The sequence below is a fragment of the Nicotiana attenuata genome, chromosome 5, assembly GCF_001879085.1.
Source record: "Nicotiana attenuata strain UT chromosome 5, NIATTr2, whole genome shotgun sequence".
Taxonomy (NCBI): Eukaryota; Viridiplantae; Streptophyta; class Magnoliopsida; order Solanales; family Solanaceae; genus Nicotiana; species Nicotiana attenuata.
The window spans coordinates 11,469,341-11,487,573 of record NC_031993.1 but is presented as its reverse complement, the minus strand read 5'-3'; the positions used below and the strand labels follow the sequence as shown (position 1 = coordinate 11,487,573).

The window sequence follows — 18,233 nt, the reverse complement described above, 5'->3', positions numbered from 1 at the left end:
GAACTTAAAATTTCACTCAAAAATTTCATTTTCCTCCATTTCCCATTCACCCTCTTTTAAGTATTTAATATATTAATTAAATACATCCAAAACCCAACATATATTACTTTGTGTTTGAATGTTAGTAATCACGTAAATTTGTTGAAAGTGATACAATACTTCCTTTAATGAATGAACTAGTTTCTCTTCACCTTTAGTTTGTAGTATTTTTTTTGAATTGTATATAAGTATTAATAAGATGAGTTTGAGAAAGAATTTGTTTGTTCACTATTATTTCATTAGTTTTGTTTCTATGCTCGTGCATCTCAATAGCTAGTTTTCTAAGTAAATTCCAAATCTGCCTGTTAGAACCCATGTATTAAAATAGGCTATCTTGTATTCACTTTGTCCACAATAATTTTCATAATTCATGACCTTACAACCATCTCAAATTAGTTTTTTAGAATGAATAATACATGAATATTGTAGCTTGCTTTAGGCGTGATTAATAAATTATCACGGCTATGGGTACGGTTCCCGTGGTATAGTCGTGATACATAATCCCCAATTCGGGTGTGCATTTTATGTGACCCGACCATAATTTCGAATAATAATAAAAATAAACATGTTGTGGATTGCGGGTACGGTTCCCGTGACACGGTTTGCAATGTGTACCAAAACGACAAGTGTACGACAACCGTAATTGTTCCAGAAATAGTTCCATAAATCCTAAAAAGCGATTTTAAATAAATAAAAGCGGTTATAAAGTTACAAATGCACAATAGGTTTAAAACATGTAATAAATCAGATAATTAGGCCAATTATTAATAGTTAAGCGACCCTGCTAGAACCACCGAACCCGGGAATGCCTAACCCTTCTCCCGAGTTAACAGAATTCCTTACCTAGATTTTCTGGTTTCGCAGACTTTTAAATAAAGTCAATTTTCCTCGATTTGGGATTTTAAAATAAACCGGTGACTTGGGACACCATAAATTATTCCAAGTGGCGACTCTGAAATAAATAAATAATTCCATTTCGATTAATGTCACTTTAATTGGAAAAACTTCCTTATATCCTTTCGGGTAGAAAAAGGAGGTGTGATAGCCCCCATCACTCTGTGTTCGTGACCAAGCCTTCGCGTTCGCAAAGAGGAAAAACTCACCCTGACCAGCTTACCCTTCGCGTTCGCAAGAGTACCTTCACGAACGCGAAGAAGAACACACCAGAACAGCTGCTGCAGCAAAAATACCAGATTTTCTAAGTTCAAAACATCCCGTAGCCTATCCGAAACTCACCCGAGCCCTCGGGGTTCCAAACCAAACATGCACACAAGTCCTAAAACATCATACGAACTTGCTCGCGCGATCTAATCGCCAAAATAACACCTAGAACTGCGAGTTGAACACCAAATCGAATGAAATTTTTAAGAAAGCTTTAAAACTTCTAACTTCACAACCGGACGTCCGAATCACGTCAAACCAAATCCGTTTTTCACCAAAATTTACAGATAAGTTAATAAATATTATACTGGACCTATACCGAGCTCCGGAACTAAAATACGGACCCGGTATAAACAAGGCCAAACATAAATCAATTCTTTAAAACCATTAGATTTTCAGACTTTCAATTTTCAATAAAAATTCATTTCTCGAGCTAGGGACCTCGGAATTCGATTCCGGGCATATGCTCAGGTCCCATATTTCATTACGGACCCACTAGGACCGTCAAAATACGGGTCCGGATCCGTTTACTCAAAACTTTGACCGAAGTCAATAAAAATCAAATTTCAAGGCATAAATTCTTATTTTCATCAACTTTCAACATAAAAGCTTTTCGAAAGCACGCCCGGACTGCGCACGTAAATCGAGGAAGGAGAGCGCAGAATCGAGTTCTAAAATATAAGATGACCTTTTGAGTCATCACAACTTCCATTCTATTTGCTTTTGTAGTATTCACTTAATAATTCAGATTGCATGCAGTCACTTTTAGTTAGAATTGACAGATTATTTTTTCGTAAAATATTTGAGTAATGTTATGGCATTATATTTATAAATATTAATCATCTTATCAAGCATGCAATCCGTGATGTTTTTATAAAACATGTAGTTTTATTTTTATAATTGATTAAAGTAAAATATTATTAATTTGAAAAATATATATCAATTATTTTTACAATAGTCATTACAAGTATATGATTAGTAATTAATATATTTTCAAGAAACAATATCTATCTTAAATGTCAAATTTAATATTATTTATAAAGGCATATATTTGTTAAATATTACTCCCTCCGTTCCAATTTATGTGAACCTGTTTGACTGGGCACGGAGTTTAAGAAAAAATGAAGACTTTTGAAATTTGTGGTCCTAAACAAGTCAAAAAGGGGCCCAGAGTATTTGTGTGGTTATAAAAACTTCTCATTAAGGGTAGAATTATAAGTTTAAGCTAAATTGTTTCCAAATTTAGAAAGAAGTCATTCTTTTTGGAACGGACCAAAAAGGAAATAGGTTCACATAAACTGGAACGGAGGGAGTAACATTTAATTTTGATAACTAACTCTATATTTAAAATTTAATCTAACTGTGTAATTACACTTGTGCAACCAAACAGTAAACTTGTAATTACACTATGACAAACAAACATGCCGTCGTAATTACAATACTGTGTAATTATTAGAATGTGTATTTACTACCCTAGTAATTACACCAACTCCAATTCTCTTGTTGCTTTCCAAACAAACTCATAAAGAATTTCACTAATCATCTAGCATTCAATTTTACCTTTTAAAATAAAAGCTTCTGCTGAGTTTTTTCAGAACCTTGACTCATTTACACAAGATATACACACACACACATATATATATATATATATCTTAATTATCTGCATCCAATTAGATGTGGTTTAACTGTTAATAAAATGAAAACGTCAATGGGAAATTAGAGTTCAAATTCTAGAAGCGTAAAAAAGTAATTTTATTTTCGATTGCCTAAGTCTTGATTGGCGAAATTTTGAGGTGCATACAGATTAATCCGAACAAGATCATTAAAAACAATATATATACTTTATCTATGAAGTTGAAGCTTGTGTGACCAACAAGGCTTTTGATGGAATGGTAAGTACTTCTTCATCCTTAACCAGAGATCTCGGGTTCGAGGTCTGAGTGTATAGTCGTCTTTATTAAGAAGCGATTTACCCCCAAATGTTCTTAGGCGCCGGAGGCAGAGTGAGGATTTGAAGTTTATGGTTCTAAACTTGTTGTTGAACCCACAACTTGTTTTGTTACTGCGTTCACGATAAAACAAAATACATATTTAATGAATATTTTAATATAAATTTATGATGTAAGTAAAAGTTACTAGGTTCGTCCACCCGTTAGCAATACTCTCCCTCTGCCCCTGTCGGGCGCGAATCTGAATTTTATCGGACACCGGGAGGGAAAAAAAAGGCTCGTGTTAAAAGGGAATTAAGGATATGTGTTGTGCTTTATTCCTTTTTTTTTTATTTTTTCTTTTTTCTTTTTGGTTCATTTATCAAGTGTGAGCTTTTTCCTCCTTCAAAAAGTAATACTTTAGTGTGTGTTATTGTACGCCGGTAGAAACTTTCAAAAGCCCCAAACTCACACGCTATGTGAAGTGTGAACAAGTCAACAGCCTTTAGAGGTTGGCTTTAATATTTTAAGTATAAAAGCTGAGTTGCTAATACGCAGCACTGAATTTACCTTTTTAGCGGCTTGTACACGTTCTCTTCTGTGAAAAGGAATATTTAATTCAATGAAATTACGTGATGGTCAAGATATTGCAAATCCAGAATTAGTAGTATCAGATTTTGTTACAAAAATTGATACAGTAACTTAATGAACAAGTTACTAAATATGAATAATCACTAATTAAAAACCAAATCTCAAAGTTTGGCACAACTTATACAATAAATCAATTAAACCTAAAAATACATATTATTATGATTATGATCTTTAAACTCATATATTTAAATTTTGAGAAATATTGTTTCTTCTTTTATGTAATTTCAAAATAGCTCAATCGTCCAAAAATAAGAGACAATTGCACTTCTAGTCCCCTAGTTATTGGTATATTTTGAATTTAGTCTTTGTGTTGTCTGATTGAGCAAATTTAACCTTTTATTATTTACGTATGAGTTTTGCTCCCTTCTTGATAGGAACTAGCGGTGTATATGGATCGGGGTGGTTTGATTTTTAGCAAAATCAAACCAAATCAACTATATCGGTTTGGATTGTACGATTTTGTCGGTTTTTTCGGGTTTTTTGTTAGTTAAATATTATTTCAATCTTACCTTATTAAATTATTGATAAGTAAATATATGTTTAGTAAAAATATAAAAAATTGGCAAACATAATTAAAATATTCTTATGGGAGAGTTTTCTTAGTAACACATAATAGTTATTTTTTAATCGTCTGACAATAATTTTTCATTGATGTACACTTTCAAGTTTAACCGAATTTTGTAATTAAACATAAAAATCAATATGATACCTAAACAATAATAATCACTTCACATTCAGAAAAGACATAAGAAATTGAAAGATCTTTAACATATGATATGAATATGGAAGAACAAAGAGATTAACGCATTTCAGTAACACTTGATAAGAAAATGATCATACAGCCCATTATTTAAGATTATTAAATATGGAGCACTTTATATTCTATTAAATATTATATCCCGTAAGAGAATCCCAAATATTTGTAGACACTTTTTAAAGAAATTTTTATATAACAATTATATATTTATACGTCGGTTTGGTTCGATTTTTTTACGGAATACCAAACCAAATCAAACCAAACCTAGTCGGATTTTTTAATCTGTTTGGTTTGACTTTTCAATTTGGTGCGATTTTCCGGTTCAGTTTGTACACCCCTAATAGGAACCATGTTATAAACAAATTACTTTTAGAGTTATATTACCTTCAAATATAAAGCAGAGGTACAAATTTAACACAACACATTGATAATTAATTGGTTTATATAATTCGTCATATTTGCGAGGATTCACGTGCAAAAATACAAAAAAATGCACATCCAATTAATTGAAGGTTGAATATACTTAGCTAAATATAACAAAATTAAATTCTAAATTTCCAATAATTGAGAAATAAAAAGCACAAATTTCAAAAAAAAAAAAACAACAAAGAATTCGACTATTGCTATTTGTAAAGTCAAACATTTTAGTTTGACTGTGATATTTTAGAAATAACTATGGATTATAGTAATTTGTGCAGATTCTCTATTAATAAAAATTTATTTTAAAAAATAAGAATAAATCTAGATTCATACTGAAAATCATAAATGTAAATCACTAAGTAATCCAAAGGTAAATAGTTATTATTTGGAGTTTGCACCAAATTAAGTAATTTAATTATATCAATTACATTTAAAGTAAAAATACAATTCACTTAACATAATTAAGTGATAAATATGTCTATGAAAAACACTTATTTTATATTCATCGATTATGTGTAAACATTGGATGTCAATAAATTTTTATTTTACTACCAATTCTTTTATTTTGTCTTTAGTTTACAAAAGGGTACTCAATTAAATAACGTAAAATTATCCTGTATAATTTATCACGTATTCGAATTGTAAAATTATCTCTGTATAATTTATTATGTAATCGAACTGTAAAATCAGTCACTAATATTTGTATTAGGATAAACTGTCTATATTATATTCCTAGGAATACGATCTTGAACGCGAAACAATTTATGCACTGCAATATCTTTTTTACTAATAAATTAGTAACTCACCCCTCCTGTCCCTCTTTTTTTTTTTTTTTTTTTCTAATAAAATAAAGAAGATATTTATGTGCATGGATATGTTCTCCTCTTTAGAATAAAGTATTAGTAGTAACTGAAAAAGCATGTAGCTCGCGGGAAACCCTTTTTCGTCATTTCACACTACTTAGCGTAAACAAAACCTTCATTTCTTTCCCAATTTCATCACTCTCCACTTTCACGACCTTTTCACAGACAGAGTCTTATATAACTCTTTCTCTCTCTTCATGTTTTTTTTTCTCCAATTTCTTGTTTGAATTTTGATTGAAGGAAAAAAAACAAAGGGTTTTGGTGATGGGGTTTTAATTCCATGGACTCATGTGTACCGTAAAACCCCCCGACTTCCAATGACGTCTAACGCCGGCGCCGTTAACAACCCCAAACGGAAGCTCGACGATTATGCCTCTGACGACTTAGTACCACCACCCTCCGCCCTCAGAATGAGAAAAGACCAACTTGCCCCTTCATCCTTCACGGATGATTCCCGTCCACGTCATCACTCTCCGTCTTCATCCTCGACGCCTTCATCTTCATCGTCATCATCGATGATGCCATCGTCATCGTCGCTGGCGTCATCCTCTGGCCGTCTTCAGTTCTTCGTCCGGTTATTATCTGGCGGCAACACTTTGGTGCTTCAAACCGAGTCAACTGACTCAGTGAAATCAGTTCACGAGAAAATTCAATTCATAACGGGAATACCGATAATCGAGCAGCGATTAATCTACAGGGGGAAACAGTTACAGTGGGAGCAAACGTTAGCCGAATGCGAAGTCCAAAACGACGCCGGATTACAATTGGTCGGCAGAATGCGGAGCACGGGACATCCGCAGGCGTGGCAGCTGATCAACGACTTAGTTTCTCAAATTTTCGACCTCTGCAAAGGCCAAAACCCTAGGCCTTCGAGTCGTATAAAGACGAGGCTCACGGAGTTTCTCACGATGACGCCACGTAACGACGCTGAACAAGCCGCCGAACACCTCCAGATTTTCCTCTCCTCGTGTGCTCCCGCAGCTCTCGTAATGCTTTATATGTCTCAAGCGAAGGTAAACAAAGATACTGCTGATGAATCGATTCGTCAGTTTGTTAATTCGAGTAAGACTGTTTTGCCTAAACCTATATATATGCAATGTGCGCCAATAGTGTTAGAATTTTGTAAGTTGTTAAGTGGAGCTGCTGGAGTTGATGATTCATTGTATGGCCTTTGTCGGAGTAGTTTAGGGGGTATAGTAGAGTCCATTGGCATTTCGAGGTGGGAGAGTAATGGTAAGGATGTGATAGCATTGGGAGATATTTTCCCGTTCGTCCGCGAGCTGGGGGTTAAGTTATCACGTGCTTTGGATCCGAGTATGGAATCATTGAATGCCTTTATGGGGCCGTCTTTGAGTGATGTGCGTGATTTTACTGCGTTTATGCGTCCTGTCAGGAATGTGATAGGGGATCATGTAGCTATTTGCAGTCCGATCGCTTTCCCATTGCAGGAGGAATGCGGCACCAGTGAAGAGGGAAGCAAAAGTTATGGAATGCCGTATTACAGGGATCAGATTAAATGTTTGCATGATATTTACTTTGATTTGCTGGAGAAACTGGAGCTGTGTTTGAAGAAAATGGAAGAACATTTTGTTGGGAAAGAGAAAGGAGAAGGTGAGCCCTTCGCACTTGGGTGGTCCCAGTATCTTGCAATTCTGAAGGAGATAAATGGTATTTCAAAGCTTTTTAAGGGCTCGGAGAACGAATTTTGGAAAAAAATGAGGCAAAGAAGGGTTTCGTTGTGTTTTCTGATTGTTAAATTTGCTAAACGATCTGAAGATCATCGGTGGATACTGGAGCACAAGGAAGTAACTAATTTTGAGGCGAGGAGGCATTTGGCCATGATGATGCTTCCAGAAGTGAAGGACGAGTACGAGGAGCTTCATGAGATGCTCATTGACCGCTCACAGTTGCTATCAGAATCTTTTGAGTACATCGCACATGCAGATCCCGAGTCACTTCGTGGTGGCTTGTTTATGGAATTCAAGAATGAAGAAGCTACGGGGCCTGGCGTCTTAAGAGAGTGGTTTTTCTTGGTATGTCAAGCAATCTTCAACCCTCAAAATGCTCTGTTTGTTGCTTGTCCAAATGACCGTAGAAGGTTTTTTCCAAATCCAGGTAAGCTTTTCTTGCCTTTGTTATTATTTCTTTGGCATTTTGTTTTGTATGAACTTGCAATTTTAAACCTTTTGTTAGTATTTGACTTCAAAGTTTTATATGCTGAACATGCAATAAAATTTGAGACTTTGTTGAGGTTTGTATTTGACATCGTTATCCGTAGCTCTAGTGGATTGAATGAATTGAATTTGCATTCCAAATGACAACCGAAAAATAGAAAAAAGCAAATTTCTTCACTTGTTTCATTTGGTAATTTGGTGTAAGTGAACCGCCATAGTTGATATAGTCCTTTCTATATAAAACTAACTGCCTCCGACACATCTTGATTCAGATTCTTCTCTTATTGCAAACCTGTCTCCCCTAGTTTCAAGGGCTATTAAGTATTCGCTTTACTCATAATCGTCATCTCATCGTATCTTTTTGAGTTATCAATATTTGTTCTTACCCTTTTGTACGTTTGTATAGTCCTTCTCCTCTAATCCCATCCTTGAGCCTATAGGTGAAGCTCCTCATCCAGGTTGGCAATAGGCTGTAAATGAGAAGATGTTTGCTTTATACTCTAATCGTATTCGAGAGTTGTTTCTCTACCCCTAGTGAAAATTTTGTTGGTTGTTTTAATGGTGTTCACAATAATAGTTGGTCCAAATGCTCAGATTTATTTGGTAAAGGTACATTTGCTATACTTTGATTTTTGAATTTGAGTGGGTATGTTTTCTCGGGGCTAAGATTACTTTGATCAATCTCATATTGTTTATGCATTCCGTTTTTCACTGGCCTCTTCATCGGTTGGACATCAAGTATGTATTTTTTCATGAAATCATAAGGATGAAGTATCCCTGGAGCAACTACCGGGGTTTGTTGCTCAGTGGGGATCTTATGGTTTTGTATACAAGTTTTGTCAATCACTATATGGACTGAACCAGTCTGTTCGAGTATGGTTTTGTATGTTTAGCACAATTATGCAAAAGTAACACAACTCGTCTCTTTATTTTTGTGCTCAATTGGTACCCTGCTCAGAATCCGTGTATTTGCTTTGGTAATTCATATTGATGATATAGTTATGACATGCAATAGTATTAATCAAGAGGTTAATGTTAAGTTGAAACATCTCTATCAGCACTTTTAGTCTAAGAACCTAGATAGATATTAGATTGTGATAGTTCTTAGACGTTGAAGTGTCCCAATTCAGGTTGCACATTATTATTTCTCAGTGGAAGTATACTTTTGACGTTCTTGGGGAGAAGAGGAATCACAATTTGTTGACCTTAAACCATAAGGGACAAAAAGATATTGTAGGACTATTAATCAGACTATGGTCCAAGTGTTAAGCGCCCATTAGGATCATTTACCTTTTCAATAAAATGTTAAGCTTCTACTAGGTCGGAAGAGCTTCTTAGAGATCCCGGGAAATATAGGTAATTGTACTTGTTAAATTAAATTTACTTACCTCGTCAAATTTAAAAAAAAAAGGATTGTTTGATAAGGTGAACCATCTTCATACACTCAATGTGATATTGCCTTTTTGGTGGGTATTATAAGTAAGTTTTTTATCTCCATACGATGTACCTTAGGAGGCAATGGCATCCTTCAATATGTGAAATATACTCTAGGATAGAAGGCTTCAACAGAAGATTGACACGGTCACATTTTTATAGACATTCAGTTAGGATGTTGTGTTTTGGTTAGAAGTTTGGTGTCTTTGAAGAAAAAGAAATAAAATATGGTTGTTACCTCTAGCCTCCAAGATAGAGCAGAATATCGAGCCATGGTGGTGACAACTTGTGAAGTTATATGGATCAAACAACTCTTTCGAGAACTAAAATTTGGAAATACTAGTTAGATGAAACTTGTGCGATAATCTAGTTGCACTCTATATTGCATCAAGTTTGATGTTCCATGAAAGGAAAAAACACATAGAAATCTATTGTGTTTTTGTTGGAGAAGAGATACATCGGAGACATTATTATTAAATTTGTAACATCAAATTAACGTCTTGTAAGAATATCCACCAAGTCCTTCGTCAGTCCACAAATTACTTATATATGTAAGAGTTAGGTAGATACTATATGAAGGTAACAATTTGAATGGGGGTGTTAGACGCCCCCAAGACTTTAGTATATGGTAAGAGCGCAACGCGTGATATGTTGATTGGACTCACATCACGAGTTTGAACCCTACTGCAGACAAGGCCTGCTAGTTAAGTGGAGTAGGGTAGAGATGTGGGCCCATTATCCAGAGTGTTTGAACCGAGCACCACTGGCCTCGGCGATTTCTCGGTTATCAAAAAAAAAAAAAGAAAAAAAGACGGTCTGACAGTCAATAAATGACAATTTTCAGCTTTCTCACGCGAAGTTGGAAATTCGTGTGAGATGACCATACTGATCCTTAGCCAGAAAACTTTCTCACACGAAGCTAGAAATTCGTGGTTCACTTTTGTTTGGGTTGCACTGCATATGGAGTACTTCGAAGGCATAGTATCATTTTTTTTTTCTGTTCAAGATGTGTGGTTAGACAAGCTGAATATTTTCGTTAATAGTGAGTGTTTCCATTTATTTGGATGAACCTACAGTGCATTTAATAGCTATGTTCTGTTTGGAGCATTGTTTTTATTTTGCAAGACAATAGTAATGCTCTTGTTATTGGGACCTTATCTTCTTGCTACATATTTTTATTGCAGCGTCTAAGGTGGACCCTTTGCACCTTGAGTATTTTAGCTTCTCTGGCAGGGTAATTGCTTTGGCCTTAATGCATAAAATACAAGTTGGTGTTGTCTTTGATCGCGTGTTCTTTTTACAATTGTCGGGGAAGAATATTTCATTAGATGACATAAGGGATGCAGATCCATACTTGTATAGCAGCTGCAAGCAGATATTGGAGATGGATCCAGAGATGGTGGATCAAGATACTCTTGCTTTGACATTTGTTCGTGAAGTTGAAGAGTTAGGATCCAGGAAGGTTGTCGAGCTTTGCCCCAACGGGAGAGGTACTATGGTGACTAGTAAAAACAGGGAGCAGTATGTTGAGCTTCTTATTCAGCATCGCTTTGTCACATCCATTGCTGAGCAGGTAGCTCATTTTGCTCAAGGTTTTGCGGACATTATAACTACCTTAAGGCTCCAGAAATCCTTTTTCCAGAGCTTAGATCTTGAAGATCTTGACTGGATGCTCCATGGGAGTGAAACTGCTGTTTCTGTGGAAGACTGGAAAGCACATACTGATTACAATGGCTACAAAGAAAGTGATCCTCAAATATCTTGGTTTTGGAAGGTATTTGTTCCTTTTTTTTTCAATTCATATATTTCCGTTATTGAAGACATCATTCCTTTTTTCATGTTCTTCTTTGTTCTGTTAATATTCAGTGCAGAAGCTTGATTCTTTACAAGGGTATCGTTCCTGGCAAAACCTATATTTTCTTCTATCTTTTCTCTTTTTCCCTTATTTATTTTTTTTATTGGAGGAGGGAGTGTTGTCACGTTAATTTTCTTTTCCAAAAAAGTCTACCTTCCTAATAGTAAATGTCCTTTTTTTTGGAGAGATTCTGGATCCAACGGACACTGTTGAAGGAGAAACCTTAAGGAAGAGTCCGTTTCACCTATATGCCTATTTATATCGCTATATTTTTTCTCTTGAAACTGCAGCTATTCATATTTGCTTTTGTTATTACTTTATTGTTAAGGTAAGTTACAGGGGCACCCTTGCTAGACCGCTTAAGTTACAGATACCTAAGGTCTTTGTGAAATTAAGTGGCTCCCTTTCTTTTTTAATAAAGTGGCACCCTTGTTAGACCCTTCATTTAACAAGTGTGCAAATGAATTTGTTATGACTTGTGTGTCCTTTGTGCTTTATGAAGAAGAAATTATAGGCTAGGAAAAAGAGAAAGAAAGACCTAACCTCGAAACAAATTAGTCCATCTTAAAACTTAATACTATCCAAAAAGTGATGATTACCTATGCACCCAGATAAACTTAATTTTCAAGGTGCAAATTTTTGAGTTAATATAGAGAATACAAGCTGTAATGTGACATGTTAGATATCTCCACTTATGTAAAAAAGGTACTTCCATTAATTTCTTTTTTCTTTTTCCCTTTTAATTTAAGGTCAGGTCAAAAGAAAAAAAGTTTTAGTTTCTAGAAGGGTATTGTATGTGTAAATTCACATTTTCGTGTAAAATCAACAGCTTTTAGATAATTTTTGAATTTTTGTCATAGAGAGGTGTGTGTAGCAACAAAACTAAAAGCTTAGCGGTTTTCCTGTAATTTTAATATTTAAGGAGAGATATATCCAATTTGGGCAGTCTAGAGGGGTTGTTCTCGTTATTTACGTGATAAAGTACAGTTAAGTTATGATTTTTAAGCACTGCGATATCCCTATCTTGATACCCTTTTATTTGTGCTTTGATGCCGGAGTATGAGAAGGTAGTGGAAAAAGAAGGAACAATTCCATACATAATTGTTGTTGATCCTTAATATCAACTGGAAATTTCCTTTTTGAAAGAACTTTGTTGATGCATTTTCTTAGATTTCCATATTCCTCGAGCTTAAGATGCTTTCAACTGGAACCCTGGGTCCGTTTGGTTGGTTTGAATTTTGAGTTTGCATTAAGATAACCCATGCAAGAGAGTGCAAGTGACACATTTTTGCGCATTGCAACATTTACTTTACCTTTTCTTTGCCTTACCCCCCCCCCCCCCCTCTCTTCCTCCTGTGATGAAGAATATATTTTATTTTTTGATGAAGTGATATCATTAATGGCATCAAGTAGATGTAAATAGTACAAAAGATAGTAAATGCATAAGTGAGTTTGTTAGCTCCATTAAGAATATTTATACTGCCTATACCCTTCTATAGCCTGAAGTGAAGGGAATGGTAACAGAAGATTCATATAGCCAGCCCAGTCTAGTTTGGAGTTAATAATCTTCCTTAACTCTTGTGGAGACCGTAACTGGTTGGAGGTGCCAAAGAAAGTTTTGAAGGTCCTTGTGTTTCTTACTCTGTTTTTAAGATTTTTTAGTCATAAGGCCGTTATCTTCTTTTTGAGAATGAGGATATTGTCTTCTTCTTTTTCCTTTTTTGGTTGGGTAGGGGCCAGGGGGGTTGGAAGTTGAAACTCCTGAAGGACTTTATATTTCTATAGCCTGAAGTGAATGAAGAGTTACAGAAGATTCATGTAGAGACTAGAGAGCGTAACTGATTGGAGATGCCAAAGAAGGTTTTGAATGGCTAGTCTACTTGAGAGAGCTGTCGATCACCACTATACCAACAAGAGGTGGACAGCTGGACTAGATATGATTATTATTGACAAAGTTTCTAAACAACAGATGATACTTCGAAGAGAAGAAAAAGGAGCAAAAATCATGAAAAGAATTAATCGAATTGGCCAGTGTTGAAAGGAAGTCTTCTGTTAGAGGAAAAAGAAAGGAGGAAGTCTTCGACTCTTCTGTGATCGCTCAACGCTTGGATAGATAGAAGAGAGAAGCAATTACTTTATAGAATTGGTTATCTTTTTCGTTTTTCCTGAAGGTCAGGGGTGAGCAAATTTAGAGGCTAATTTTAGGCTATGGGCCTGTTGCTGCCCTTGGCTCACACATTTATCCACATTCTTAGGTGGACTAAGAATCAACAATGAAGCCATTGGTTTCTGTGAAGAGCATCTTGCAGGTTAGAAAAATACTTTGAATCTGGGTATAGCAATTTATCTGCAAATTAACTATAAAAAGGTTCGATCAATTGTGCTGTTTGGAGAAGTTTGCAGTCCTTTTGATCTTCTATAGTCATCTATGGAGATTTTATTTACCTCATCTCTCATTCTACATAACTTAAGAAAGGATCTCCCGGTTGAGAGCTGCAAAGTTGTGTTTGAGTAGAATGCTAAACAAGTTGAACAGTGCCAAAAGATACGTCTTCTTGTCCTGCTTCAACAAATCTGAAGTTTGAGCATACCCATGCCATTTAGAGCCGCCCTTCTTTTGCATTTAGTATCTTGTGTCTTTGCATTTCATTTGTGTGAATGTTAGTGAGGCAATGAGCTGTGCGAAGATCCACTTGTATGTGTCTCTCAGTGCTTGGATTAATGCAATTTTTATGTAGAAGACAGAGTTGGACAAAGCAAATGAACAGGTATCTGGTGGTCATTGGATATAAGTCCTGGATTACCTAGTTGTTCCTAAGGTGGACTTTGGAACTTGTTGTTACCACTTAGAGTATTATGAGGATGAACCTTGGTTTATGAGATCTGATTCAAACCAATTTAAAGTTTGTTTTCTTTTGTTCCTGCAGATTGTTGGTTGCATGTCTGCCGAGCAGAGAAAGGTTCTCCTCTTCTTTTGGACTTCAATAAAGTATCTTCCAGTAGAGGGTTTCGGTGGTTTGGCTTCTAGGCTTTACATCTACAAAACCAGAGAGTCTTATGATCGCCTGCCTTCGTCACACACATGCTTCTACCGTCTATGCTTTCCTCCTTATCCATCCATGGATGTCATGCAAGACCGACTTCGCATTATCACCCAGGAGCATGTTGGTTGCAGCTTTGGTACCTGGTGACATCTGTGATCTTCTGGGACCTGAAATCAACTGCACATAAGATATGTAATCAGCTTGTACATATGTATAGGATATGCTCCCATTTGGAACTTGACTGTGGTAAGGTTTTTTTGGCTGGTTTAAACGGCGGAAGGTTGTAGTTCTAGATCCTCCCTAACCCCCCCCCCCCCCCCCCCCCAAACAAACCCCAAAACCCAATTAACTTTATACAGGTATAGTATCTGTTAATAAAGAAAGCAAGAAGGGTCAAGTTTTTCTTTTAATTTTAATTCTATTTCTTCCTATTTTACTTCTTAGGCCTAGCCTCTGTTTCAGTTTCTTTCCTCACTCCTTTCAACTCACGTGAGGGTGTTTATATTTGTAAATATTAGAGCTTACTTTCAATCTTTGTCATGCTAAAAAGAGCATGCCTTTGGAGCTGGTATTTTAGTGTTCTCCTTTTAGTTAGGCAGCAGTTATACCATTTGTATTGAGTACAATATTTCTGCTAGTTACAGACTTGCAAGCTGCGGTTTGTTCAGCATCTCACTTTGTTATGGTTGAAATCGTCAACTTGTTTTTGATATGCTAGACACCCTCTAACTCAGTGGCATTCTTCTTGCCACTCATTCGGAAAATTTGTATAACAATAACATACCCGGTGTAATTCCATAAGTGGTTTCTAGGAACGGTACGCAGATTTTTCCTCTTATCTTGTGCAGGTAGAGAGACTGTTTTCGAAAGATGTATGGCTCAATGAAAACAAAAATATAGCAGTCTAAAGGAAATAAGGTAGCGAAGTAGACATGAGCAGAGAAGCTTTAAAAACAACTGGCTAAATAACAAAGTTGGAGCAGAGGAAACATCAAATAATAATAGAATATTAATAGAAGTCTAAGAGCACAAGTGCTTTCTAGGAAGGGTGGTGTGCACGTAGACTTTACCCCTATCTTGTGCAGGTAGAGAGGATGTTTTTGAAAGATGTATGGCTCAATCAAACAAAAATATAGCAGTCTAAAGGAAATACGATAGCGAAGTAGACATGAGCAGAGAAGCTTTAAAAACAATCGGCTAAATAACAAAGTCGGAGCAGAGGAAACATCAAATAATAATAGAAGTCTAAGAATAAGAAAAGACAAGAATAATATTAGAATAACCGATAAAGAAAGATAAAATGCTCGATTATTCACTACTTTTTTACTCTAATTCTCGACCTCTGCACCTTCATATCAATAGCTATGTCCTGTAAGTTGAAAATGAGTCATATCTTGTCTAATCACCTCTTTTCAATACTTCTTAGGCCACATCTGCCTCTCCTTAGACCCACTGGCCAATCTCTCACACCTCTTCAATGGGGTATTTGTGCTTCTCCTCTTCACGTGCCCAAAATGTCTCAACCTCGTTTCCCCCATTTTGTCCACCATGGAGGCCACTCCCATCTTATCCTGAATATCTCCATTCCTAACTTATCCTTCCTAGTATGCTCATATGTCTATCTCAGCATCCTCATTTCCATTACTTTTATTTTCTGGACATGAGAGTTTTTAACTGGCTAACACTCTGCCCCATACAACATGGTCGGTCTAACAACCACTCTATAGAACTTATCCTTAAGTTTTAGTGGCATAGTCTTATCGCACAAGACGCCGGATACGGATCTCCATTTTATCCCCCCGCCTCAATACGATGTGTGGCATCCTTGGCAATCTTCCCATTACCTTGGACTATAGACCCAAGATACTTGAAACTCCCTCTCTTGGGAATTACTCGTGTATGAAGCCTCACTTCCACGTCCGCCTCATGCGTTGCCTATCTGAACTTGCATTCCAAATATTTTATTTTGGTCCTACTCAACTTGAAACCTTTAGGGGTTGTTTGGTACGCAGACTAAATTATCCCGGGATTATAATCCTAGGATTATAATCCCAATACTAATTTATATCATATGAAAGATGGGATAAAATAATCCCACATTTGATGTTATAAGGTGGGATAAGGTTGGATATCATGGATTAAGTTTGGGATTAAATTTATACCTTGTTTGGTTGGAGGTATAAACTTATCCCAGGATAAATTTATACCGCCAACCAAACACAATATAAATTTAATCCCACATCTTATCCCACCTTATCCCTCGTACCCAACAACCCCTTAGGGTTTAGACTCTAGTATGTCTCTAAACTTCTAGCCTAGCGTTAACTCCACCTCTCGTCTCGTCAATCAAAACTATGTTATTTGCAAATAACATGCAACGTGACATTTTCCCTTGAATGTGTCGCGTTAACTCATCCATCGCTGCAAATGAGAACGGGCTAAGAGCTGATCTCTAGTGCGATCCCATCATGACTGAAAAGTGTCCAAAGTCTCCTCCAACTGTCCTAACTGGGGTATTAGCTGTTGGGATCAAAATAACTTGGTAGATGCGGAAGCTAACAATACAAAGCTTGATGGACGATGACAAAAGAAAAATATACTAAAATAGGATACGATAATGGGGTTTGATCAATTGACCTACATATAAAACTAGTATAAAAATATAAAAAACTATTGAGAGAAAAATCTCTCGTAAACAAGGCTCTTTAATGACTACATTGTGGATGCTATTGTTGTTGTGAGAAACAGAAATCATCAATTTATAGAAGTGTAAAACTTCTCTTCCAAGAAAGGATAATGCATATGAATGATATTTATTCCTTTTAGGAGTCTTTTTCCCTTTTTTCAAGAAACAGAGTCCTAATAGAATAGAAATTCAGGGCAAAACCCTAACATTAGCTTCATCATACATATCTTGGATTGCTCTAGTGTATGCAACATGTATACCTCTGGCCTCCAAACATCTCCATAAAACCTTCTTTTGGGTCTTTGTTGTATGTTTTTTTTCTATGTCAATTAACACCATATGCAAGTCCCTCTTCCCCTCCCTATATTGCTCCACCACTCGCCTTACAAGGTGTATAGCTTTTGTAGTCGATCGTCCTGGCATGAATTCGAACTAGTTCTCGGAAATAGACACACTCCTCCTCACCCTCGTCTCCACCATCCTCTCTCATACTTTCGTTGTGTGGCTTAGCAGCTTGATACCCCTGTAGTTGTTGTAATTTTTAATATCACCTTTGTTCTTGTACAACGGAATTATTGTACTCCACCTCCATTCTTTGGGCATACTTGCCGTCCAAAAAATATTATCAAACAGCCTCGTTAGCCACTCAAACTTGCCCATTCGAAAAATTTATGAAGAATGTTGATACCTTTAGTGAAAATGAGCACTCCATCCACGAGAATAGTATGATATATGAAAATGTTACTCAGAATTAAAATAGGATAGTTGAAACCGGGAAGTGTTGTTGGAGTGTTATATGATTAACAGATACATATACTGAGGCTCTTGCTGCTAAAGTGCCCACAAGATAAGTGTTGCAAATATACAAATCCGAGGTTGTGTAATCATACAAAATTAAATAATATTAAAAATGCCCACATATGGAAGATAAAATGAGAGGTATCTTGAGATGATTGATCATGTCTCGCATTGATTTCTAAATGTTCCGGTCCGTAGATTTTTATTTGTACTAGTTTCTAGATACGTGCGTTGCACGTATATTTCATGCCAGAACGGTACCCCTTAATGGTGAGAATGATGACAAAGGATAGCATGATTAAGATAGCTATGTAAAAATAGCTAAGGCAACCAAGATATCATTTGATAAGTCCTTCACATACAGAAGTAACACCAAAGAGAAGATAAAAACTAAATAAACCAACGGGGTTGGCCTTAACTCAC

At 36.0% G+C, this 18,233-nt stretch overlaps 1 protein-coding gene across 1 annotated transcript; it reads left to right on the top strand.

Annotated features, from left to right (window-relative positions):
* Positions 5,927–14,859, top strand: LOC109225307 (E3 ubiquitin-protein ligase UPL5). The gene is made up of 3 exons (XM_019389928.1): positions 5,927–7,934; positions 10,612–11,201; positions 14,210–14,859. Exons 1-3 carry the CDS (start codon positions 6,137–6,139, stop codon positions 14,471–14,473), a joined length of 2,652 nt encoding a protein of 883 aa, XP_019245473.1. The 5' UTR covers positions 5,927–6,136; the 3' UTR covers positions 14,474–14,859.

Coding starts and splice junctions, on each gene's coding strand:
- LOC109225307 (XM_019389928.1), top strand. CDS start 6,137: ATGACGTCTAACGCCGGCGCCGTTAACAACCCCAAACGGAAGCTCGAC. Junction 7,935..10,611: donor AAGGTTTTTTCCAAATCCAG/GTAAGCTTTTCT, acceptor TTTTTATTGCAG/CGTCTAAGGTGGACCCTTTG. Junction 11,202..14,209: donor AAATATCTTGGTTTTGGAAG/GTATTTGTTCCT, acceptor TTGTTCCTGCAG/ATTGTTGGTTGCATGTCTGC.